The sequence below is a fragment of the Ambystoma mexicanum genome, chromosome 8 (genome assembly GCF_040938575.1).
Source record: "Ambystoma mexicanum isolate Mex_15411 chromosome 8, UKY_AmexF1_1, whole genome shotgun sequence".
Lineage (NCBI taxonomy): Eukaryota > Metazoa > Chordata > Amphibia > Caudata > Ambystomatidae > Ambystoma > Ambystoma mexicanum.
In genome coordinates, this window is record NC_090929.1 from 1595239100 (window position 1) to 1595266042 (window position 26943).

A 26943-nucleotide genomic window follows, 5' to 3' on the forward strand; every position below is an offset into this window, starting at 1 on the left:
ATACCCAGAGACTATTTAAGCCACGCCCAGGCTGAGAAACATGCTTTGTGTTTTGTGCACCTGCAGCTTGACTCACCGTGTTCAGATCGGTCTCCAGTAGGCCTGCATCTTTCTTCTGCGCTCAGCTCCTGCAAGAACAAGAACACCGTTGGGTACAGCCTTATCTTGCGGTGCTTCTGCCCATCATTCATCACTTCTTCTGTTCTGTGGGCATCTTCGGCGGTGTCATTCCCATCCCGGCACGCCGCTTCCTAAGGAAAAGAGAAAAACAGAAAAAGGGCATTAGTAAGCATTCAGCAAATCTTTGCTTATTTTTAAAGACTGTACAAACTTCAAACGCTTACCTGAATCCCAGCTGCTCTGGGGAACTCTGTCTCCGGAACCTCTCATCCATCTGCAAGAGGGAAAAGACGCTCCAGGTTAGCATGGAAACATCTAGAGGTCGCTGAATACCGCGCTTACTCACCGTATTTCTTCTTCATAACCGGCATCCATACTGAAAACGTCGCAGCACCTAAAAGACACAGAAAAAGAACTCAAGTTCAATACAAATACGAAAGGGTAGCATCGCACTCTCGCTCACCTTCAGTGCTACTCATCTCAGCAGCACGTCGCCATCCCCGGATGCCGGCCATCATCTAAGGAAGGAAAGGAACAAAGTTAGATAACTGTTTAAAAGACTAATTATACTTACCTGTCGGACTCTTGCCAGTGAAGTAACTAGGCAGCAACGAGCCCGCATCAATCAACGTGCCCCTGCGCTGAAAGCAGGACAGAGAGCACACTTTCCAAGAAAACAAGGTGAGCTGTGGATCAAAGGGAAGGGTTGGACCCCAGGGAAGAAGGGGTTCAAGCACACAGACAATAGGGAGTTAAACTCTACCAATCCTGTGTTTCAGGCCCAGTCTCCAGTCGAGTAGACTCCAGGGAAGGGTTCGAGGTCGTAAGAGGTCAGAACAGGCCGAGTGACGTTACCGTGGATACCAGGTGAGCGTTACACAAACTGAAAGAAACTGGATAACTTTGTGAAACTAGAGCCACTGAAAAGTAAAGCTGCTGCACACAGTAGATTGCCAGCTGGCAGCTTTCCCTGCATCGGTTGAGCGGACCATGAAAATGTTATGTAACTTTCCACAGGTGGCATGTATTCTGAGGTTACTGCCTTGTGTTAGACGAGGCATGTTCACCAATGGCTTCCCACATACTTCCCCTCCCACTGAATGCACACATTTCAGCATCTTTATAATCTCCAACAACCTGCTGTCGAATACAATGTATTTGGCCTCTTTTATTAGACTGTCATCCGGCAACAGTGTTGTTTCAGACTGAATATAGTCAATATCTTTGTCTAGTTCGTCGGTCAATAGTGTTGCTGCTTCAGTCTCTCATTTCAACATCTGTTACTTGACCATGGATAGGAGAAAACATCAATGTCGACTATTTTTTGGGGGGCATTTTTTGGCACGTGACGATTGTGTCAAGTGCTCAGAGTAATGTTAAACTATCTTCTATAAATTTACTTTCACCTTCATCTGGTGGAGCAGGAGCATTGTAGCAATGGTCCAACAACACTTTGCTGGATTCGCCAGTCATATTAAATTCATTTTCTGGCCATTGGACATAGGCATCTCGAGTGTGAACACGCCGCGCCTCAATTAATAGTTCCTACATGGTGAAAACAGTTTGGCAAGCAGCATCTGTCATTTGTATCGCTGTCTGTGTCTGCATAGTCCGTACTCCATCGGGCAACTACAGGACAGGTAGGAAAAGGGATGTTCAGTGTAAATCCAACATACAGTGTTGTACAATTTACATTGAAAAAAAGCATATAATGAAGGCCTCAGCACAAAACAATTGCCAAAAATATAAAGTTTTTATAACTAACCTTATTTTTTATTTCTTTTCTTTGAAACCTTTACTCTAACATCACCATCAGCAAGCTGGCGCACCGACTCAGATCCACGTGCCTCCCGTTCAATATACGGATCTTGTATACATCCCTACAAAAAATGTTATCCATTTAAAATAAGTCATTTGCATTATGGTACAGTCAGTGCGCATACCACTGGCTCCGGATCAACTACAAGGGATAATGTAATTGTAGAGGACACTGCAGCATCTCCCTGAAACACAGTACTTGCATTAGTAAGGATGAAAATATTGGAAACTGGACACAATTTGGAGAGACGATAAAGGTACATATCAATAGTAAAGTATGAATGAAACATTGTGTAAAACAATTACACAATATGTAAATCTGATCAGATTATCTCATCCAATTGAAGTGTGAAGACCCATACCTCTGGCACCGGATCTACTACGAGGGATGTTGTAATTGTAGTGGACGCTTCAGCATCTCCCTGAAACACAGTACTTGCATTAGTAAGGATGAAAATATTGGAAACTGGACACAATTTGGAAAGACGACGAAAGGTACATATCAATATCAAACCAAGATAAACATTGTGTAAAGCAATGATACGTTGCGAAAATATGATCACATTATCTAACATTCCGTGCATAAAACCAGTCTGGAACAGAACAGCTAGGTAATATTACCCGATACGCGCTTGAAGTGGTTGATGACTCTAGGCAAGACATGGATGTTGAATGTGTTGCTTCATATTCGGTGGATAGTCATGAGTTGTAAAGGGAAAGTATTATTCGATTTATAAATTCCGACATTAAAAAGTGGCATGCAAGGAGACTGAACACGAGAAGATTATGCTTATGTAAATGCATAATATAGCATAGTTATCTGTCCCCATAAATCAATTTTCTACGAGGGGTCTCAAAAACAAGGACTGATGTTTAGCAAAATAGTCATTATTTAAACAGCTATTCAATCATATAAATATCGAAAGTATTCATTTACACCAAAAATACAGGCGTAAAGCTAAATCCGGAAGCGTGACTCACCTGTGGCGGAATTTTCATGAATAAAGTTGGAATAGCGTTTGGGAGCAATTTGCGAGTTGTTCTCAGTTGATTCCTCTTTGTGTACAAGGATGTGTCGTACATATCCGGGTTGAAGTGCAGGCTGCAGATGCAGTATCGATGACCGCTCTTGTCCTCAAAGACTTGTTTGACTACTTTCAAGCTCTTCCGGTGGATATCCACAATATCTGACCCATTCTCTTATTCGATCAACAGTCTTAGGGAATACATGCATTGTAATGCCTTCGGATTTGTCATGGGTCTTCGAAGGGCAACCCGAAAATAGAACATGCAGGCATTGTTGTAAATTCTGCAAAATAAGGGTCAACATTATTCGAAAATTATTTTGCATAAAAATGTGAGAAAAAAAATGAATCGGACCATACATTGTTTATTGCACGCTTTCTTTTGGGCACCACAGCAAAACCAGTGCAGCGTGGGCGGCTGCATTATAGGATACATTTCACAAACAATTCATTGATGTGTTGAAAATCAGAACATGTTACTTGTCCCTTGAATGTTCCATCGTGCATGAAAAGGAAACATGCTTATACTATAGACACAGTCCGCGAAGGATGCAATTTGATGCCAACTGACACTGATAAAAATTGATATATTGATAACATAACAAAAGAAACTCAAGTCAATAGCAATAAGACAAATTAACATAGCACTACTCGGTACGTTACTTCGAAATAGATATAAATGTACAAATGAAGGAGATATGATTAGGATACATGCTGTTACCTTGACCAACAAACAGTTAGATTCAGCAAGCAGAGTAGTTAGTGGCAGGAGAAAAGGGAGATGTTCACAGGTAGCACACTGACTAGTTCACTCGAAGCAGTCAGAGTAGCACGTTCACGAGTTGACTTGCAGTGCTCAAAGATGTTCTCATGATAAATATCAAGTGGTTTATAAAGAACAAAAAGGGGTGCGTTTGTGAATGAATGACGTGTAGATGTCGTGGTATTATGTGTATTGCAGGGGCGCCGCCTGCTTGAAGGGGAGCCTGCCTGGAGACACGGGGTCTGAGGAGGCCATGTGAACAATGGCCCTTGGGCGTAAGATACCTTTGAAGTGTACATGGTGTTTGCACCTTGGCCGTTCGCGCCCCTGACAGCAACCCTTGCCAGCACACATCCACTGGTGCGAACTGCCTTTGATAGTGGAGGGGGGATGGATGGGCCTGGGGCGTGCAGACAAGGCACCGGAACACTGAATGGAAACACACTTGATTCAGTTAAAAACTGAAACAACCATTGATAAAAAAATATGTTGCGTTTTATTTGGTTTCTTATTTTGATGGCACAAAAACACATTGTAAAGGTCTGGTTGCAGCTCAGCGAGGGAAAATCCCCTGTACTGACCGCTGTCACTGGGGAAAGTTTCTCTAACTGCACCAACGACACAGGCGGGTATTACTCGAACGCAGTGTCCAAGCCTCCCATGAAGCCACCATGTAAACGAACGATAGGCCACCAGCCTGTACCATCTATGAAAAAGATAGAAACTGTTTTTAAATGACCAATATAAGTGTATTAAACCTTAGTTGTCAATGACAATTCTTGTATCCAATGGCATTTTTGCCAGGACAAATGCTAACTAGACACTGCAAAATATTGAACGACTTTTATGCGACCATTACTAGAGAATTGCAAGACTAAACTGATATGACAATGATATATTGAAGTTACGAGAATATAGGAGACAACCATGAAATAGTAGTGGCCTAACTGACATCACAACCAGAATATACCTACTCGTTACTTGGATTACGAGGGCGAACTGTTGCAAAGTTCGTGCATAAGCACCATCAAAATCCTCAACACAGACCGTGTGAGGCAGGCTGCACTGCAGCCTGGCAGCTCAGTAACGCATTGTGGCTGTGGATCGCCTTGCGATATGTGGGACAAGCATCCAGAGTTTTCTCGGCAGCAGCAGTTCTCTTCCTCGGTTGGCATTAGCGCGCACCGATTGCAGGTACACCAGGTGGAAACACCGTCCATGCGACTAGGCCCAGGCTCTTCACCTGTTGCAACGTCCGCCCAACTGTCGTCCAAAGCTCCAGCGTTTCCGCATCTTTCCCTTTCCAGTAATTCCTCCTCGGAATACTCTGGCTCGTACAGGTAGGGCATTAGTGTTGCCATTGTGTGGTAAACAAATGAAAATAATTTATAGCGGCGGTACTGGTATCTGTTCACACGTGCTACAAGCAACAAAGGTAACTGAGCAGAGCACAGAAACGAGTCACAGAATACTCAAAGAAATACAGTGAGAGGAATGGAAAAGAAAAGCTGCTGTTGTGGGTTGTGAAACGTCTGTTTACACTTATCGAGGAAAGAGGCTTCCTGCCGTTTCCATGACGACACGTCATTAGCTGAAGCGCAGAGAATGTTGACACGTGACGTGCTTTGGCATTGTGAAATGGGCGGTACGCGTCTATTTATGTCAGGCTCAGGGGCGGGGGATATGATTTAGTGCCGCAAACGCAGATCACCCAGGGCGATGCAGCAAGTGATAAGATCATCACAAGTTGACCGCGCCCTGCTGCCTGATTTCACTTGTGTTCAAGAGACGAAAACTCGGGTAAGGTGCATAGGAAATGTTTGTACAATCGATCGGCTTGGCCGAACAATAGGGAAAATAATATTTTCTGACCGAACCATTCCTTTCATCGCGCAAATGGGATCCATTCATCACCTTCAACAAGATCCTTAATATACATGACACCTGCCAGAAACCATGCCGGCCAGAAAAGTACTTTCCTTCATGATTTTAATGCCGGATTGAGCTAGATTGAAGCGTCCGGAAACAGGAACGGATCAATACCTATATGATTGGATATGTTGCACCAGCATTCTTTCATAAAAGCAGTTATCTGGTTTTGCCCTTTGGAATTGTGGGATATTTTTACCCACTCAGATGTGCCTTACTACATCACTTTGCTGTAGTGGTGCAAGAAACAGCAAAATGGCCGCGCTGACTCCTGTGCGTGCCAAGTTCTCTAAACTGCGTCTTTGCAACAACCAGAAAATGGCAGCACCACCCTGCCACACACATTTCAGGCGGGGTGGGACGGAGTACTCACTGCAGGAATGTGCCAGTGTGCTCTGCAACATTTAACATGGAGTGAAGTGAAAGAGGCAGGATTACTTTGCTGAAAACCCAAAATGCCTCTTTAAAATGACACCTTTTTCAACCTTCAAAAGGGCTGTTTGGCGCTAAATCCATCCATTTACCCAGAAACACTGATCAAAAAGGCCCTACAATGCCCAGGATCATCCCTTTTGTCTCAGAGGAACCGGGCCTCATTTGAATGACAGCTCCTGTCAAAAGTGTCTATCAACCAGGGTTTTGTTTTCATTTTACACAAGAAACGACTATTTTCTTTGCAAAAGTATCAAGAAACAGCTGTTCAGAGAAAGACTCTAAATAGATGCCTGTAAATGTATCCATGCTGCACAACAACTCCAGCACTCAAGAAAAGAACTATTGCTGCAGAAAGTGGGTATTTTCTGGAGATGAAAACCAAATTTAAAGAAATAGTAAAATGTGCTTTTTCTGACTGAAGAGAGAAAATCGCCTATTTGAAAGTACATTGTTGGGTAAAGGCCTACTTATTTAGAAATGTAAAAGGATTTGTTGCTGGTAAAAGTACATCTATAAACTGTTCCGATTACATAGGTTTAATTCAAGATGTTACAACTAGGCTGAGTTGGGAAACTATATAAAAAAAATGTTTTAAAAACTTGCTCCGCCAGTTGCTAGCCCTAAGAAAGGGCGACACCTCAAACTTCTGGAACAGGAAAGCGCTAATTGCTAGCTGGAAGACTTTGTATGCACCAGGACAAGGGGACTTCCCAAGCTCAGACATTCGTCTTTGCTCCAGGCTGGGACAAGAGCAGGCTGAGACTCACCTGTCAAGTGTGAAGGACAATAAAACCTTCAATCAAGAGAGAGGCCCCTCATCCTGCTTCAAAGGAATTGACAGCTGCTTGCAGTTGGGGGAAAGGAAAAAAGAGATCCAGTAACATTTGGTTTTAAAGGTTATTTTGTAACTGAACTTTAAAAGACGTTTAACTTTGCAGCAAGAATGAAGAAAAATAGGAAAGGTTGTAGTTTTAAATCTAATTTTATGCTCTTTCTTTGATAACTTGGTAGAAAAGTTGTAAAAAAATGATGGATTATGGAGAAAGTATTGATGTTGCGAACATAACATTTTGTACACACATCCCAGGGGTAAATGCGCATCTGGGTACAAAATTGGGGAATTTTAGGCCAAATCTTTCATGGTTAAAATTGCCAAAATGTATATACAGCCGCCAGGGGGTGCACGGATGCAGAACTCCTCCGTGTGAGCTCCGCTCCCCTAACCCCCAAAAGTGCTTTGAGCCCCCACTTTTGGCCCCCCCACCCGAGCAACAACGACGGACGGAGTCCCCTGAACCTGGCCCCAGACTTCCGGGCGAAACTCCGACGAGAATCGGAGCGATTTTCCCATCGAAATCGCCCCGACTTGAGCCGCCCCCTTCGGGCCTCCTACGCAGCACCTCCCAAGAGCACTGAAGCCGCGGGGATTCGTGAACGGCCTACTCGGCCTCCCACACTCCAATGCATCACCCCCGCCAGCCGCCCCCCCCGGATCACAGGAGAACTCTTGCGGGCCCCACGGACCGGCTACAGACAAGTCGGGTGAGTGTTTTCCGCCCGCAATACGCGCTGGCTTCCCACGGCCCCTGAGAGGCGTCCCCGCCCCTGAGTACACGGACTGCCAGCAGCGCCACCCCGCCTGCGGAGACACGGCGCTCCCTCCCCCTGGGACCACAACAAGTCGCCTCCTACCCGCACCCCCCCTGAAGTTACAACAGGCACCGAACAAGGAGACCAGGAGCCCCCCTCCTCCATCGCCATAGCGGTGGCGGACCACCGAGGCGCCGAGTAAGACACAAACTCTCGCGCCCCGCACGAGGGCCTCCAGGGCTCCTGGAGGATACGAAATCCTTTGCTACCCCCCACCCAGTAGGGAACTGCTCCCCCCACGCTACAGAGCTCGGCCCACACATTGAGGGCCTAGCACGGAACTCCCTCAGCAGCTAGGCAGCATTTTGAATGGGGCCCTGCCCCCAAAAGCCTGATCCGGGCCTCCTCTAGCCCCGAACTGTCCACACCGGACCCCCACCAGCTCAGTACAGTCCAGACAGGCCCCAAAGGCTACACCAGAACAGTGAAGTGGAGTGGAACCTGAGTAGCAGAGGATACCAGACTGGAGGCCACCACTGGGGACGTACAGTGCGAACGGAGGGTAGTGCCCCTGACCCCAGGGCGTGTGCCTCCTCCCGTCGCCCGCTCCCGCTTACCGGGACACCTGAGTCACCATCCCGCATCTCACGCCGGCAAGCAACCAGAGCCTCGGTGCTGAGGGAAAGGCCCCCAACATAGGGGCGTGTGCCTCCTCGCACCCACACATCGCATGAGCATCCGCAGCAAACTCGCCAGATTCGCATACATCCCCCCATACCCAGACCCCGATACCAACGGAACAATGTCAACTGAGCCCCCCGAGGCGGGTGCGGCAGCCACCAAGGGGGACATAGCCGCCCTCCTAAGTGAGATCAGAAGCATGGGCGCGAATTTAGGAGGCAAGATCGACAGAATGACCCAGAGGGTCGATAACATAGAACAGAGGCTTGAAGGAGTTGAAAACAACCAGGCCTCGATTGATGTAATGGAAACCCACCTGAACCTCAGAATGAGCAACATAGAGAAAAGAGAAGAGGATATCCGACTAAAAAATAGGGATAGGGAGCGCCGTAACAACCTCCGCTTTTTTGGGATTCCGGAGCGCGAGGGTGAAACAGAGTAAGACCTCAAACACACCATACACGATATCATCAGGATATTAGTCGCAGATGAGAATGTGGACGAACTCGCAATTGAGCGGATACACAGAGCCGGCGGCCCGTCAGGGGGCCCAAGATCCGTCCTAGCCAAGTTCCACAGGTACCAAGATAGAACAAGGATTCTCACGAAGGCCCGGTCGGCAGACTCCCTCACCCTCAGCGGGGCCCGGATAACCATTTTCCAAGACCTTTCATCGCTCACGTTGGCTCTACGGCGTCTCTGCAGCCCCCTCACGAAGTGGCTCACCGACCAAGGCACAAGGTATAGATGGGGATACCCCTTCTCCCTCAACTTTGAGCACGAGAGCAGGCGGATAACGCTCCGATCCGAAGACGACATCCGGAACTGCATTGCGGATCTCTTGGGCTCGGACCCACGGGAGGAATCACATTGCGACTCGGCACAGGATGGAGCGAGGAGGAGACCCCAGGGCCCGAAGCGGAATAAAGTCAAGGGAGCAAGAAAATATAGACGTCCTAATGACTCCCCGGACGCAAATGGATGAGACGGCACCCACCCGTCACTCGCCCTGAGGAATCTCACTCGGGACCCATGGACCAGGGAGTTGGTACCTAGCGGTGGGACGCCGTCACAGACCCGCCGGACACCCCCCATTGTGCACTTTCCACCGATGTCATAGCTGATGGTCGACCGGCGAATGACGTCCCTCGAGACCACACGTATCGTTGCATTTCTTTTCTATCTTTTACCTATAATAACAGTTCTTGTTGCTTGTTAAATTGTGATTGATGTTCAGCAATCAAATTGGGGGGAGGGGGCTCAAAACCATAATACGCTACCATGTGGGGAGGGGGTTGCGTGGCTATAACCCTCACGGGCGGTCCGCTGAAAGGCCGGCTGCGTACATCTGGTCCAACGCGGACGCCATCAACTTTGAGACTCAGTTTCACATGGGTTTGAAAGATGCAGAACTTAGATTGAAACCGGGAACATTGGGTATGATGACCAATACCCAAAGGGAAGGGGAGGTGGGTGGGACGATCGCAAATTCGATGCCTCACGAGGCACGAAACACTTATCAGTGTACTTCCACTGTGGCAACTAATCTTCGAAGACGACGCGACACACACGACGAACACACTAACTGCAGCAATGTCCACAAAACTTAACGTAGCAGGTGACAGGCACGGCACCCTTAAAATCGGCACTCTCAATGTCAAGGGCCTCAACTCCCCCACTAAGAGATCTCTAGTATCCCGAGAATTCAAGAGGGCAGGCTTTGATATCCTCTTCCTACAAGAGACTCGATACTCCAGAGGCGAAGAACGGAGAGTTTTACACCCCAAACTAGGCTCCGAACACTGGGGTTCTGGCCCCTTGAAAAAGGCGGGGGTGGGCATCCTGATCAACAAGTCCCTACAATTCGAGTTACTGAGATCTTGGTCCGACGTGAGCGGTAGAACTATCGTCCTTGTAGGCAATATACAAGGCACCACCGTCACGCTCGCATCCATTTATGCACCAAACACCGGCCAATCTCGGTTTCTTCACCAAGCGATCCCCAAGGTCATGACTGAGGCGGAAGGCGAAGTAATCCTGGGTGGGGATCTCAATACGTGGATGGACCCTGAAATCGACAGGCAAGCCGGCGACCCCTCCGCAAGCACCCCAGTCACCAGCGCACGCTCGAGGGTGGCAGAACTGATGGATGTATACAACTTAACAGATGCCTGGAGACACCAGAACCCGTCACGCACAGGCTACACCTTTTATTCGACTCTACACGCCACGTACTCCAGGATAGACTATATATATATATCTAACGCCTGCACTCATAACGGCAATGACGGAAACCAGTATATCCCCGGTCACCTGGTCGGACCACGACACGGTGACGGTCACATTGGATCAAATGACCCTCCCCCGGAGGTCTGCCAAATGGCGCTGCAACGACTCGCTCTTTAGAGACTCGGTTTTCCGAGAGCAACTCGAACAGGACATCACCCACTATTTTGAAGAAAACAATACAGGTGACATCTCCACGAACACAGTCTGGGAGGCGGGCAAAGCCACCTGGAGAGGGGTGCTCATCAGGGAGGGTGCGGCCAAAAAAAGGGAACGACAACTCATAGAGAGTAGGCTACGGACCGAAATCACCCAACTGGATCAATTGGCGCAAACCGCGACTACGGAGAGGCTACACAAGATAGAACAAGCCAATGCCAAAAGGGAGGAACTGCGCCAGCTCGAAACAGAGGCTATTGTGCACTGACTCCAATGCCTAAAGCAGAGGCACTATGAACACGGTAATAAGGCGGGGGCACTACTCGCTGCTAGACTCCGAGGCCAGCGTCGCGAGAGGTGGGTGCCCACTATACAAGAAGAACCACTCCGAGTCCGTTGCCCCCCCAATATCCCTGAAGCCTTTGCCACTTTCTATGAGAAGCTCTACACCTCGCAAGAAGCCCCCGGCTTGGAAGCAATTACAGATTACTTGTCGGCGGTTTCCATGCCTTCTCTCCCAGCAGACATTGCACAAGCCTTGGATTCCCCCATTACAGCAGAAGAAGTAGAAAATGCCATTAAAAGACTCCCGACAGGGAAGGCCCCCGGGAATGACGGCTACACAGCAGGATTCTATAAGACCTTTCAAAGTGCCCTCCTCCCCTTCATGGTTGAACTCTTCAATAACATTCTTCTCTCTGGAGTGGCCCCCGCGTCCTTCTCAGAGGCCCTGATAGCAGTAATCCCCAAAGAAGGAAAGGACCCGAAGTACTGTGCCTCATATCGTCCGATATCACTGCTAAACACCGATGCCAAAATATACACAAGAATCCTCACAGCCCGCCTAGAGACGCATATGCCCTCGATAATCCATAACGATCAAGTTGGCTTTATTCTGGGTCGACAAGGCGCTGACTCCACACGCAAGACCCTCCACCTGATACATGAATCTAGAACATCTCCAGATATGCCAACATTGCTGTCAATTGACGCAGAAAAGGCGTTCGACAGGGTCGAGTGGCATTTCCTAGAAGCCACGCTGAAGCACATAGGCCTCGGCCCTGTCCTCCGAGCGATTAAAGCAGTCTACTCGACCCCGAAAGCCTCAGTAATGGTGAACTCCCAATTTTCACGCTGGTTCCTACTAACCAGGGGAACGAGGCAAGGATGCCCCCTCTCGGCGATACTTTTCGCACTGTCCCTAGAACCACTTGCCAGAGCCCTCCGGGCGGACTCCACCGTGGAAGGTATCCGAGTGAATGGTAGGGAATACAAGTTGGCCCTGTATGCAGATGACATCCTGCTGCACGTACTCAACCCCCTGTCGTCAGTCCCGCGGGCGATTCATCTCATCGAAGAATACGGAACACTCTCCGGCTTCAAAATCAATAGAACTAAGTCCATCCTCTTCCCGCTCCACGTACCCTCCCCTGAACAACAAATAGATTTGGCACACCTCGGCCTAACCATACAGGACTCCACACTACGCTATCTGGGGATTAATATAACGAGAGATCTTACACAGCTCTACGAGGCGAACTTCCCCCAGCTCCTAGCTGCCCTAAAGGCTGATCTACTGAAATGGAAGCCACTCACAATCTCCTGGATGGGACGCTTGAACGCAATCAAGATGGTGACCCTCCCACGCTTCCTGTATCCATTTCAGGTCCTCCCCGTCATGATCCCAGAATACTTCTTTAGACAGGTCAAGAAAGCTATACTCGATTTCCTCTGGGATGGAAGAAAACCACGCATAGCATATGATATCCTGATACTACCGAAGGAGCTGGGAGGAGTAGGCCTTCCACATATAGAAATATATTATCAGGCAACACAATTGAGGATCCTGGTCCCACACCTACGAGACAGGAAGGACCTTCAGTGGGTCCAGCTCGACAATGACTTCCTTGTTAACGTGACCCTCGCAGAATGGCTATGGGTTCCTAGATCGAAGCTTGTAAAACCACTGCGCGAACACCCGATATTGGGCACCATGTGGAACATTTGGAAGAAGGGAAAGGGTATGACAGGAGTTACAACATGGCCCTCACCCCTGAGCCACCTCTGGTCACCTGGCATCCGTGAGAGAATCCCCGAACACGCCAGGTATCAAACCTGGTTTGATGCAGGTCTAGAAAGAGTCGGTCAGCTGTGGAGGAAGGAGAAATTTATATCAATCTCGGAACTGGAAGATGCCCTCCAAATCCACCCGATCCCGATCTTCCTATATCTACGGCTGAAAGGGGTACTGTCAAGAGAGGAATGGAAAGCCGCCACGCGCAGAGAACTAACGCCCTTCGAAATGATTCTTGACACGACCAACGGGTTGATATCCCGGATGTATAAAGCTTTGATCACCAAAGACCAGTCCCCGATCCTCCGCCTCAAAGGAAAATGGGAAAAAGATTTCGACAGGGAATTTGACCAGCAGGCCTGGGACCGAATATGCGGAACGCCCGCCAGAGTGTCTATTGCTGCCCAATACAAATTGCACGCTGTAAAGCTACTCCACCGTTGGCAGTATGATCCGCATAGACTTTCAAAGATGTTCCAAACCTCCAGCCCCAGATGCTGGCGCCATTGCGGAGCGGACGCCAACTACTGGCACATGTGGTGGGGGTGCCCCAAAGTGTGCATTTATTGGCAGGAGGTCCTAGGGTGGATCAAGCGACTAGATGGCATAGACAGAGAATCCTCTCCCCTTCTGATGTTGTTCGGTCTTGAAGATGATGATGACGAGTTGGTGCGTGTGAGAGGACTGGTATCCCCCCTCTTATTAGCGGCCAGAGCAGCCCTAGTTACAAAATGGAAATCCCCACGGCTGCCAAACGAAAAAGACTGGCTGAAAGTCGCCACCAATATCTACACAATGGAGAAAATAACGGCAGCCCTGCACGACAAGGCTGCGAAACACGAAGAAGCGTGGAGTGACTTCGCAAGCCATTACATGTCAAGACCGAACGCCCACCCAACATCTAGTCAGTAAAAGCATTCACCAACTGCCTTCCATGATGTACGAAAATTGAGATCCTTATCACTTAAACGCCTGTGCCTGTCACACACCCGATCACACCATTAATGATTCACAATGACAACGACCATCGGAAGTTGCCGCGTCGCAAGTTTCATCAGACTATAGCAATCATCATGCCACGGAAGTGTTATGAGCAGTAAAAGGGGAGGGAGGGAGGGAAGGGGAGTTATATAGTTCACTCGTCAGGAGTGGACCCACGCTTGACTGTACTGTCATTATAGTTATGCTATTTGAATCAGAGTTGGGAAAAGAGGCAGAAGCGATATTTGGTTTCTATGCATGTTCGACTGTGCTTCTAGCTCATGATTCACTTTTGCTGTTTAAAACCAATAAAATTGAATTTGAAAAAAAAAATTGCCAAAATGTAGCAGAAAGGCAAAACCAGGTCCCACAGACTTGGGATTTGGATTGAAATAGGACACACAAAATATGTAACCTGTGTATCCAATTTTCTCAGGTTACAACTGCATAAATATGTATTTGTGGAAAAATGAGATTTTGGTTCCTGTAGCTAGACATTGTAACCCCATAAACATGACATCCTGTTCCTGTGATCCAATCAGCTGTGGGCAAAGCAGAAACAATGCTAGGATTGGGCAAGAGCATAATGAGTGTGGATAGTAAGCCTGGCCCTGCCATATACTGTAGTGATGTCATCTGGCATGATACATAAGGGGGACGCACACACACACACACACACACACACACACACACACACACACACACACACACACACACACACACACACACACACACACACACACACACACACACACACACACACACACACACACACACACACACACACACACACACACACACACACACACACACACACACACACACACACACACACACACACACACACACACACACACACACACGAATTCCTGCATGGCGTCCTGTTCCCGATTTCTTCATCCTGCTTGATCCGGATTCCAGATTTTCATTGCAAAGCCAAGGCCTATGCATTGCTGAACCCCTTTTTTTAGATGGGCCTCAAATTCTAAAAATCCCAAATACCCAAGGGAAGCATCCTGATCCAGCCTGGCTTGCTGCTACTAGATGCATGGCTGCTCCAAACTCGCTGATCTGTAATATCCAGTAACCAGAAAGGCCAGTCCAGTGCAGGTGACCAGATTTGCCCAGCTGATCCTGTTCCGCCAGATTTGCCTAGCTGTCCTTGGTTAGACCCGATCCGTGTGATGGCCAGAACCCTTGACGATCCTAAATTAAAGTGAACTGTAAGTATTAATAGGAATCGTAGAAAACCATAACATACCTTGTCCTATCCTTACCTTAATAACTTGTAACATTGTCAGATTCCTTGTCACCATCCTGTCTTTTATTTATCTTGCTAAGTGCCATTTCTTTAGTAATTTTTATCTTGTGTAATCCTAATCTATCAATCCTATTTCGAGTGGTCGGTCTGGTTCCGCCAGAGCGGGCGCTGGGGATCTGGGGTTGAAGTCATGAATCAACTCCAGAGCTTAGTGTGTCCCTCTTTGGTATTCTAGCCTGTCTGCTGAAGTCTAGAGTAAAATGATAGTAAATATTTTCTTGTCCAAACAGAGTTTTTCTGTTTTCACCACCCGATTTTTCTAAAAATGGCTTCCATTCGACATTGCATATCTCAGTTTAAATGGCTAGAGACCTCATTTCAATTCTGGATTATGCCCAAGACCTATAGCTACATCCTAACCCAAAAACTGCACTAAAAAAAAAAAAAAAAAAAGAAATCAGTGAATTTCACCCATTTTTATTGGAAATAGTTTGGTTAATTTTAGGCGGGAATCAACATTTTTGCAAAGTTTTACATGTGTGATTTTTATTCTAAATTATTCTCAACCTTCCATTCAAATTCAAAGTGTTTACTTTTGCTCAAACTATTGTTCATGACTGCTAGTATCTTTCCAATGTTGATCCCATAGAAATTTCATTTTAAACAGTAGGGTTTCAAATCCATTTTTCGCTCTTGTTTGGGGAGGGAAGGATGGATTCAAATTCTGTTTCCTATTCCTCATTCCTGATTACCTGCTGCTTCCTTATATTTATTTAGAATTGCTTATTTGTGGGTTGAGGAATATTGCAGGGGGAAATCCTAACTTAAGTGCCATCTCTCCAAACAAGCCAAAAGTGTTCTTTCCTCTGAGGTTTTCCATCTGTTTTGCTAAAGAGTGAATTTAAGTGCAATACATATCTTCTTATCTGTTATTGTCACCACATTGGGGATTGCTGCCCCATATATTAAAAAGTATATGTTTGATTTGAATATTACCTTTACCAACCAGCCTGATTCCTGGTCCATCATGACTTGGGGTATTTGAAAAGGACAGAAAAGGGGTGAGGGGCGCACTCTGGTTCCCAGCTAGCTGTACCTTTCCACAGTCCAGTAGATCTCCTCCTAGCGCTTTCTTGCCTTTTGCAATCATCAGGGAGGCAGTCTGTTCAGGTGTTAATGGTTAATACCAATGACGGCCTCAGGGAATTCTGGTTACGAGATGTCCTCCTTTCTATGAAACAATAAATTCTCGAAGGGTTATGAACTACATGCCACTTACCATCTACAAGTTCAATATATAGTTTATTTACCTCTCAGTTCATCCAATGGCTCCAAGTGCAAATAATTCAATCCTAGTACATGATTTTTTGTTTGTCATTAGAGTAGAACAAAAAAGAATGTTCAATTAGATAACATACATTCCATCTAGCTCCTTGTATTGACTAGACATCCTGTTCAGAATAATTAATCCCATTGGTTATTATGGCCTCAGTCCACGTGTATTCCTTCATTTTATTTAATTTTCCATTGTGAAATTGACACATTTGAAATCGACAAACAACGCGCACAACGTTTAAATATTCAATTGGGTTTTTGTTCATTACCTTGCCGTAATTAGCGATCTACAATCGAGTAATCACTTCTATGGGTTGTGATGGCAACAGCCTACGGTACTATTAAGTAATTTGCACATGCGTTTGTACATCCACTTTAATATGTTAGTGTAATTAACCGACATTGGATTTTGTTAAAGGCTTATAATTTAATTTTCCTACTTAATAGACATCACGTCATATAGCACAGACCACATACGTTTCGCATCCACTTCAAAGTATGGGCTCACATTCGAGATTAGTACTCTTCTTGCTTTCCGAGCCCAAAAGATGGCGCGCAGAATAGTAATTGAAAATGGACCATTACGGTCGCCGTGGAGACCACAGTAACAACTATTAAAGCAACCATTTTGGTTTCTCATACGAACGCGGACAGATTTGCACGGAGCTCTCTTTTCAATTGCAGAGGTAAGATACGAGCATTAGGATGTCTGCACCTGCAGCCCGCACGACATGCGGAGCAATTAAAGAAACTGTACTTGCGAATAACTTACTACTCACTAATGTAATGAGATAATTTCACTTTGGATGTTAAAGACATACTCTTCGCGCAGCTCTTTGACCAACTGAATGGCACATGAACAAACACAAGATACTTTAAACCTTCCTTCTTCCTTATTTATCATATATGGGCACGTTTAAACTGGAATCAAGAAAGCAGTATTACTCTAACCCACTGACTTATGAAAAACCAGTTGTATTAACATAGAACTAGCTACCTTCACATAAACAAACAGAAGATGCATTAAACCTTCTCTCTTCGATTTTACCATATGGGCACATTTAAACTTTACTCAAGAAAGTATTATTTCAACCCACATACTTATGAAAAATCAGTTGTATTAACATAGAACGAATTACCACCAATTTATTTGGCAGGTTGGGATTGAGCCCATGACTTTTTTGCTTTGCTGAAAAGCCACGTTCCGAATTAGAAGTCAATACCATTAGGTTCCATGTTTGAGAGCACTCACTATTTGTTTTCAAGTTTGCAAACCAATACGCAAGAGACAAATGAACTCATGGAAATTCTTTGTTTTGTCCCCTTTTTCCCCATTTGTCTATGTTTTCATATTACGTTGATGTATACCATTTTTTCAATGCTTGATGGCTCACTGTCTATCTGAATCAATACTCCCCAATTCCCCTTCCTTGATGTCTGTGTTACATTTGATACTTTTTTCTTTGCATTGACTGTACATTAATTAATGAATGGCACTGCCTATTTGATTTTAATTTGTATTACAAATTAGCCCTGATTTGAAAAAGAAGGCGAAGTCCGTTGAAACACGTGTCATCATAAAGGGCACCCGCTCATACTAATACACAGTCTCAATAACTATATTCCCACTGAGTGGATATTTTCTTTGTTTATCTGGTGCATGAATGAAAAGGTGTAACTATACTTTTACTATTAGTTTACAAAACGGAGTGGAGGAACCACTTTTTTTCCGTTACGCAATTCAGGCGACAAACATTAGCTTCGACAAACAGAAGGGATCTGAGGTCTACCCTGATAAGTGTCCATTGGGAAAAGGTTCCTCAACTGTTTTTGCTTTACGTTGAAATGTTGATGCATTACAGCCGCAGAAATGAGACGTTACAGCTGCAGAAATGCGACACATATGAAAGGTCCCTTCCTCTATCCCACGAAAGCATGTCATTGAAAATAAAAATAAGAAGGTAGACATTTGTAACATGCAAAAAACGGCTGTTAACACTATTCATTCAACAGTTTTGTTAAATCCAACTACAAATAAATGTACAAAATATGTGAATATCAAGGATAAACATAGTAAAACATCCTAGGATAAGGGATTATTGGCAGAATACTTTGAGCCATGCACAAGCTTGCTCTGGGGCATCCGTGAGTTTAACCCCTTCAAGTATCAAGAGTTTTAAAACTGTGGGTTTAATAAGTTAAACTTTGATCCCTCGATCCTTGGCCAAGCGTTTTGCTTCCCCAAAGGCTTTCCTTTTGATTGCCACTTCTCTTGGATAGTCAGGGTAAATATGTATCAAGTCTCCTTTCAAAGTGCAAAACATTTTCCTTCATAGCGGTCTTGACAAAAGAGATTATTTGTCTTGATTTTCCAGTTTCCAATTTGCCCACTCTGAATACCACGTCCAAGTCATTTTTTTGTAATCCATAAGCAGGTAGGCATTCCTATAAAATATCTGTCACCAAGGTAGTCAAATTAGCTTCAGGCTTCTCCAAAGCAAGCAAAACCCTTGCTTGGTTAGAACGATGTGAACAGAGTAAAAGGGCAAGTACGGGCCATTCAAGTTGAGGACGGGGAAATGCTAATGGGCGACTGATATCGCAGAGGCCTTTGCTAAGTAATATGAGCAATTACACTACCGTCCAGCAAGGGAACCTATACCAAGCACCACAAACCTTTTGGACTATCACAATCCCCTAACTCGCTAGGCTACAGACAGAACAGCTAGACACCGGCATCACCGAAGAGGCGGTAGGGGAAGCCCGGTCACAACTACATACAGGGAAGACTCCTGGCCCCAACAGTTTTCCGGTAGAGATATGGAAAAGACTGGGCGAGACAACAACGAGACACATGCACCGCATGTTCCTCCACAGCATAGAACTGGGCAGCCTTCCCCTGGACCTCCAAAAAACATGTATTGTGGTGATCCGCAAAGCGGTGAAACCCCCAGAATGCTGCGCCTCGTATAGGCCTATATCATTAATAAATGGGGAGGCAAAAATATTAGCTAGAGTCCTGGCCAATAGAATGCTCGGAGTAATGGAACCTCTAATCCACCCAGATAAGTGCAGATTTATGCCGGGTAAATTCACACGAATGAACCTCTGCAGGGTCCAGATTGCCCTTGACCGAGCAGCTGAGATCCCAGACCCTTTGCCCCTCCTTGCGGTCGACTTTGAGAAGGCCTTTGATTCAGTGTGGTGGGACGCCCTATGGAAAATCATGCGCCGTATGAGATTTGGACATTATGTCATGGGTCAAACTCTTCTATACCCTCCCCGAAGCATCTGTACGTGTCAATGGGAAATCATAAAGGACGTTCCCGTTGGGCCGAGGGCTGCCCTTTCTCGCCTCCATTATTCCTTCTTGTGATTGAACCCCTTGCGATTAGGCTGAGAACTGATACCCAGACAAACCCAGTCCATTGTGTAACGGGAGGGGAGGAACGAGGCTCGCTGTTCGCGGATGATCTCCATATATATATATATATATCTTAACAAACCAATAATCTCCTGCCCGATTGTGTTCAGAACCCTTGAGGAATATCAACACTTTGGGGGACTCTGCGTAAACACACAAAAAAAAAACACAATCTACTTCCCTGTTCAATGGGGGGCAAGCGATTCCAGAACCCGGTCCATACTCCGTCTCTATACTGGACTTCACCTACCTGGGTATACGGGTCAGTGCAACGCCAGACAACTTCCTCAAACTAAACCTGTAACCGGTAGTGCAAAGATTCAAGAACGGCAATCTCTCCCACTATCACTACTCAGGAGGGCGGCACTGTTTAAGATATTGACGCTACCAAGACTCCTGTATGTCCTCCAAAATTCTCACTCCATATCCCAGCCGAAACCTTCAGACATTTACAGGACTCTACGCACGTTACTCTAGGGAGGGAAACAACCTTGCATTGCACTTAAACCGCTCCAACGCTCGGTGTGGGAAGGGGGGGTAAAAGGACTGCCAAACATCCGTATATACAACCAGGCTGCACAGGCGGGGGTGGCAAATGAGTGGCTACATGGGGACTCAAGACTTCCACATAGCCGGGTCGAAACAGATCTCAACTCTCCTCCACATACTAGATGACGATAATAAGTGCCCAAGAGGGGTTCCGAGAGCATCCCTTCATATCCGCCGCGTCTGGAAGGAGACACATAGGTTGGGACGGCAGATCAACCCTGATCCAACCCCTGTGGCATAACACACCTCCCTGAAATTCAGAGGATGGGACCTTTTGGAACCTGGGAGAGAAAAGGAATATCCACACTGGCTGATATCATTCATGAGGGGCGACTGATATATTTTGAAACCCTGAAAACAAAGCACGGATTGTTACCTATGGACCATTTTAGACGTATACAGCTTTCACATGCTATCAACACTCAATTCCCGTGCCTTACCGACATACCTGCCTGCTTCCCCCCCCATCCCCCCCTCCCCCCGAGACAAATGTCCTCCCAGACCGCATTCCTTCCAAGGTTACCCCCACCCTCTAACTGGCAATCAACTCCTTAGGCACCAGGGAAGTCACTGGCCTCCGAGGGAAATGGGAACAGGACCTGGGTGTATTGGAGACTGAAGATGGGTGGAGGCACTGATGTCCCCACGAGAAATAGGCATTGATGCTAAACTCAGACTGATAAGAGCTCCGAATCCTACACAGGTCATATTGCTCCAGAACAACGATGGCCAGAGTGGGTGTGGGGGGGGGGGGGGGGGGGGGTGATGGGCTGAGGACAGAGAGTGCCTCTGATGTAGAAGGGCAGAGGACACATTCCACGTGATCTGGGAACATGGGGTGCTACAGGAATTTTGGACAACATGTCTAACAAGCCTCTCCAGATTAATGGGTTCCCCGATTCCATGAAACGCCAAATTGATTCTATTGGGCGTGTGGGGAGAAACTGACTTCACCAAATACAAAAGGGCATTTCTGGGAGTGGAACTAAGGGCGGGAAAGAGGCAAACGGCTGCCACCTGGGGCTCTGCAGATAAAATAAACAGACCGATGGTCCAATGAAATGAATAGGTGTGCCTCCATGGAACGACGAATTTGCACCGCAAAAGGGTGCCCTCGGAAGTTTCAGACTATATGAGGGGGAAAATAAAAAAAATGGGATAAATAAGCATTGACGTCAGAATACTGTGAATGCCCGGACAACACCGAGTGGTCACCCTGTGTGTCGGACAACTTTGGTGCTCCTATCATGATATTCATTGTCAAATGTTATTTTGCGTTTCGTGATCCCGCCGACAGTGCTCCTAATGCAGTGTACTCCTATTGTTTTCTTGTTCGATAAAACCTAATAAAAAGTTGTTTTTTTTTAAATTAGCTTCAGGCTTCTCAGGAACACAAATCAAGCGATTATTATTGCTTCTGGCCTATATTTCCAAAGACATATTTCTTATCTGGAGTTTTTTCAGATTCTCTTGTAGCTCTTGGTAGGCTCTGTAACTGCCTGCGGCTTCTCTCTCCAAAGCAAGATGTTCTTGTCTCCACATCAACCATGCGCGTTTCCAATTTAGTAACCTTTCCAGATAGTCAGTCAGGGTGACCTTAACTTCCCAAACATCACTGGCCACCTGCGTCAACAGTTTAAAAATATCTGCACTGCTTGGTGTTTCTTCATCTGGGTCACCATTCAATTATTTAGGTTTTTTTTTAAGAAGGGTTTCTCAGCTGTTGCAATCCTTCTTTTTGCCCAACATTTTCAGCCAGTAAACGATAAACTGACGGTTAACAGGGTGGAGAACAGGAGCTGCTCTCTCAAGCTGCCATTCCTCGGTGGCCATTCTAGAATCCCAGTTATTCTTTTTCATGTTGCAGGAAACTCAGATAGATGGCATGCCAGTTCAGGAAACCAGTGAATGAACAGTCAATTCAGTGAAAGACTACACAGACTTTTCTGTGGATGGTCAAAAGCGGTCAAACCTGAAAATTTGACAATGTGAACAACTTAAACTGCTCTTGCACAGTTGGTTACTTAATTGGACTATTGCAAGTACAGTTAGGAATGGTAGAGAAGCTATATACTAAAGAAGGACTTCAGGTGTTTGGGTCCCTAAATGAACACAAGTATCTTCAAACCACCACAAGGGCAACTAGGATAAATACTAATACTATGTAAACAGTTTGGAAACTAGTGTGCGTTTATGTTTCAACAGATCCCAAGAACTCAGTTAAGAAAAAGACAAGACAGAGGTATTGCATCCACTTCCCCTCCCGGATAGTTGTGAGTGCAACGGTGAATGTGAAAACAGAGCAGTTGCTGGCAGGACATCCAGGGAGGGCATGTGGGGGTTTTAGGCAGCTTCTGCCAAGGTTTCTGATCCAGACAGATAAGTTTGTCCATAAACTATTTAGCAAAATAAGGGGATACTGCAGGCGTGAGAGCGCCATCAGCTCTACGAGAACCAAAACAAGAAATGTATGATTTGGTGACTGGAAGGTAAAAAGACAGTGAAAGTATTCCTTGCACAATCCACTCAACCCCTAGCATAGTCTAGCGCATTTTATAAGGGTCAAGTACCATTTTTATAGTAATCGACCCAGTGGTTAAGCGTCCTTTCTGAGCTGTTTGTGCACACTCATTGCTCTGGAGCAGCTGGGAGGTGGATGTGTACTAGGGTCTGCCTGCTTCCTCTATGAAGAGATCATAAAGGTGAGGCCAGGGATCTGTAACTAGTTAGCACAAACAAAAGTATCCAAGTGGACAGCAGTGGCCCAATAAAGATCTTACATTACACCAGTGAATACGTCAAAATATTCCACATCAAACCCCTCATTGCAATTTAGTGGATGACATTTTTAGGCATGGGATTAATAGATTGTGTACATTTATTTTGTTGTAGAATTGATTAGTCAGAAAATAAGTCGATGCATATACATTTGCAGTTCATAAGGTTGATAGCCCATGCTCTTGAGGAAGAGAAGCGTAGAGATGCGTTTTAAAAATCAGAGCCTGTAACAGTGTTTTAATAGCCTTCTGATGGTGCGACATGGAGCTGGGAGAGGCCGAAGCTCAGGATGGAGCTTGGGCAGCGAGGCAGAAGTGTCCAGGGCAGGCGTAGGGCTTGCTACAAACACTGCCATCAGTGCCAGTCTAGGTGGCACCTGCCAGACCCAAAGAGTGGTGGAGAGTGGCAATCTCAGCTCCCAACATCTTAAACAGGGACTGGCTGGTTGTGGATAGGGAAGACCCTGGCCTATCTCAGCCTCCCTTGGACGTAGTGCACCATAGCGAGGATATAAGAAATCGCGTGGCAAGAATGAAACATCAGCACACACTTCGAACATTAGGGCTCCTTTTTGTACATTCAAGACAGATCAAAAGAGCGGTGCAGGTGAGGAAGTGCAGCTGCATTGCAGCATGGTGCCATTAGTATCCCCAACTTTTGCAGCCACTACAGCTACCCCCTCCCTGGGGAGGGACAAGACGAGCAACCCATTGTTGAGCGACACAGACAGACACACAAACACGCCATTGATGAACATAGCTGGCCCCCGGCTCATTCATAAAGGACCCGTCAGATCCATTTTTATGAATGAAATAGGTTAAAATCCAATAGCAGGCAACAGCCTGTTGTCCCTACTGCACTGCTTTTGTGTGATAAAGACACAGATCATTAGTGACCTGTATGCCCGTCACCCAAACGCATTATAGCCTTTACAATAATGTGGGGAAACTTGTACGGACATTCTGTTCCAACGTATTTAGGAGGAGTAGAATTATTGAAAAACCACAAACATTACTGGTAATGTTTCTTCATGCATCACTGTCTTCTCAATGAAAACATGTGTCAAATTAATTTCTCCAAGGCCATAAAAATAAACAAAGTTTTTAAAAAGATTTTTCAAGGCCTAGTCAGAGCCTTCAAAATTATAGGGTTCGAATTTGAGGGGAGCTGAGAGTTATTTAGCTCCTGCTTGTAGCTTAGAAGACCCTACCCTGGTTAGGTTGACACCAACAGCTACCAGGAGCGTTTTTCGGCTCCTCAGGCCAATTGATGCAGGACAAAACACACATATATGAATTTAACTCTTTATTTGGAAACAAACTATAGATAAATATTAGGACACATTTAAAAGCATGATAGGTCATAAAGTATAGTTTGCATTTTATGTGCAAATCAGATTTGCGCAACGCTATGGACTAGCTCCTGGTTCTCCAGTGGTGGCTTCTGGTCACTTATTAACGCTGGATACCCAGGAGCGGGCTTTAGCTCCTGCTTATCCAATCTCAATTTCAGTCCCTGAAATTATAATTTCAAACTGTTTAATCACGTGCAAAATACTGGATTTCCATTAGTTTCCAAAAGAGGCTCAAGTTTTTTTTCAAAAAAGGGAAGCTATTTGCCCAGGATCACAACATGCCGAAGTGTGGAAGCCCTGTGGTGGCACGCAGGCATCTTTGCACCCAATCTCATTCCTCTAGTAGCATCCGTCCCAAGTACTGGGAGAGCAGCATTAATTTTGAATATGGCTAATTCCATTCTGATGAACCTGCATGCAACAAGAACCTATTAGGATTCCCACTCTTCTGGTTGAACGCATTATCCGTTTACATGTCACCTCCCACATGATGGATGCATTAAGCAATTGGATTTCAGATATGCATTTAATTGTTGAACAAGTGCCCTGCCAAAACCTCTACGAGCAAGCATGCACTTTTTACTCCCTATGCGGTAAGTCAGGCATGGGCAGAAATGTGGCCCCGGGCCATAAAGACTAAGATCAAAATGAAATCTTAAAAAAAAAACAAAAAAAAAAACACAAAGTGGTGTGGAAGGTTCACTTACCCAATCTTCAGTGGAATGTTTGCTTCCCCCTCCAAGGTACCCTCCCAAATTTGGCAAATAGGAGGCATCTATTGTGCCCAGAGACAGAGTGGCTTCGTCCATGTTACCCAACATCCAAACTCATGTGCTGCAAAACAAAGGGATTCATTTTAGTCTAACAATGTGCTAATCATTGCAGGACCCACAGATGCAAAACAAACATTTGCATGGCCACTACTTAGAGCACGAAGATACCCAGCAAATCACATCAAGAAGTCTCAGGGCAGTCCTTGAAATCATCACAAATCACCTCAACAGATACAGAAATCAACACAGAGCACATATATGGGCACATACATGCAAGGTGTCAATCAGCACAGGTCACCTTTGCTGACCTGACACATCATTACCAAAAATCCCTCCCTGCAAACCGTACGACAAGAACACCCTGTAATCATCCCACTGCACTCTAAGCAACTTTCAAATCAGCAAATGAAATATGATATATTATTTGTATCGCGCTCGTACACAAATGTTTCAGAGCGCGACTAGGCAAGGGAGAACACAAAACAACTGCGATCTTACTAGGCCCAGTGACATTGAGAACACGCAAGTGCATGGGAAGGGGAAAAAGGAAAGTGCAAGGAAGGGGAAGAGTGGAAAGTGCGGAGTTGATAAATTAATAAAAACAAATAGAAAATTGGAGGCAATAAATAGTGGTAGTGCAGCCAGCAAGTGCTGCGTTTATTATAGCAGACTGGGTAAGTCTGATAAGTGCAGAAAAAGAAGAAAGGGGGGAGGCTGTATGTTATGTTACTTGGCATTTATAGAGCGCCTTATATATATGATTGCACCCGTGTAAAGCCCCTTTAAGTCCCGCTTTGCCGTGGACCTTACCCCAGCGCTTTCCTGTGGATTTATCTACTGCATCAACTACAAGCCCCAACAGGTGAAAAGAAAAAAGAAAGAACTATTAACTTGTGCAGGAATACTAGCTATACTATCTATGAAACAGACTTTAATATATTTCTCTCTTGTTTAGGCTTCACTGCATTAAGGGATGGGCGGAGCTATATAAGCTCAGGGGCGCGCGCGCGCACCCGTGCAAAGCCCCGTTAAGTCCCGCTTTGCCGCGGCAACGCGGGAGAATTAAGTTTTTCTTCTTCCTGGTGAAAAACGCATCAAATTTTAATATCTTGTAAACTTTGTGGTGTTCAAGTAGGGGTATTACAGTGAAGTAAGAAAGCTTTTAAACATGTATACTCTTCGAACTGGCATGCCATGCACAGAACGAGTGAGTGCCTTATTGGAGTCTACTTCAAAAGACAGTCCAGCGTTCACCCCAAAAACGGTGCGTCCTTCTGTTAAAAGTGCGCCTTGGGATAGGCGAGTAAAGAAGAAAAGATCACGACTTGATTTCGTCGTGGGTGATTTGAGAGACTTTGGATTTGCTCTCGGACGCTCGCCACGCCCTTTGGCACGAATGACTGAAGTTAATAACCTAAGTGTATCAAATGTAGAGGCGCTGCCGCTTTGTAATGAACAGGGGGTTGTTCCTGTTCAGCAACCCGTTTTGAGCCCACAGTTGGCACAGGTCACCAATGGTGGTAATGAGATGACAGAGCAGCCATGTAATATATCTTTGTCTGATTCAATGATGCTGCAGAATGCTCGGTCTGGGGTTGTCAGTTTAAA

The 26943-nt window shown here is 45.8% G+C and overlaps 1 protein-coding gene across 4 annotated transcripts in view; it reads right to left on the bottom strand.

Annotated features, from left to right (window-relative positions):
* The window catches only part of GPAM (glycerol-3-phosphate acyltransferase, mitochondrial), a 727629-nt gene that overhangs the window by 673479 nt on the left and 27207 nt on the right, over nt 1–26943 (bottom strand). For all 4 annotated transcript variants that reach the window (XM_069611788.1, XM_069611787.1, XM_069611786.1 and 1 more), the window contains exon 2: nt 25270–25396. In XM_069611788.1, the coding sequence (XP_069467889.1) occupies nt 25270–25383 (114 nt within the window). In that variant the 5' untranslated portion in view covers nt 25384–25396. The remainder of the gene's footprint in view (nt 1–25269; nt 25397–26943) is intronic.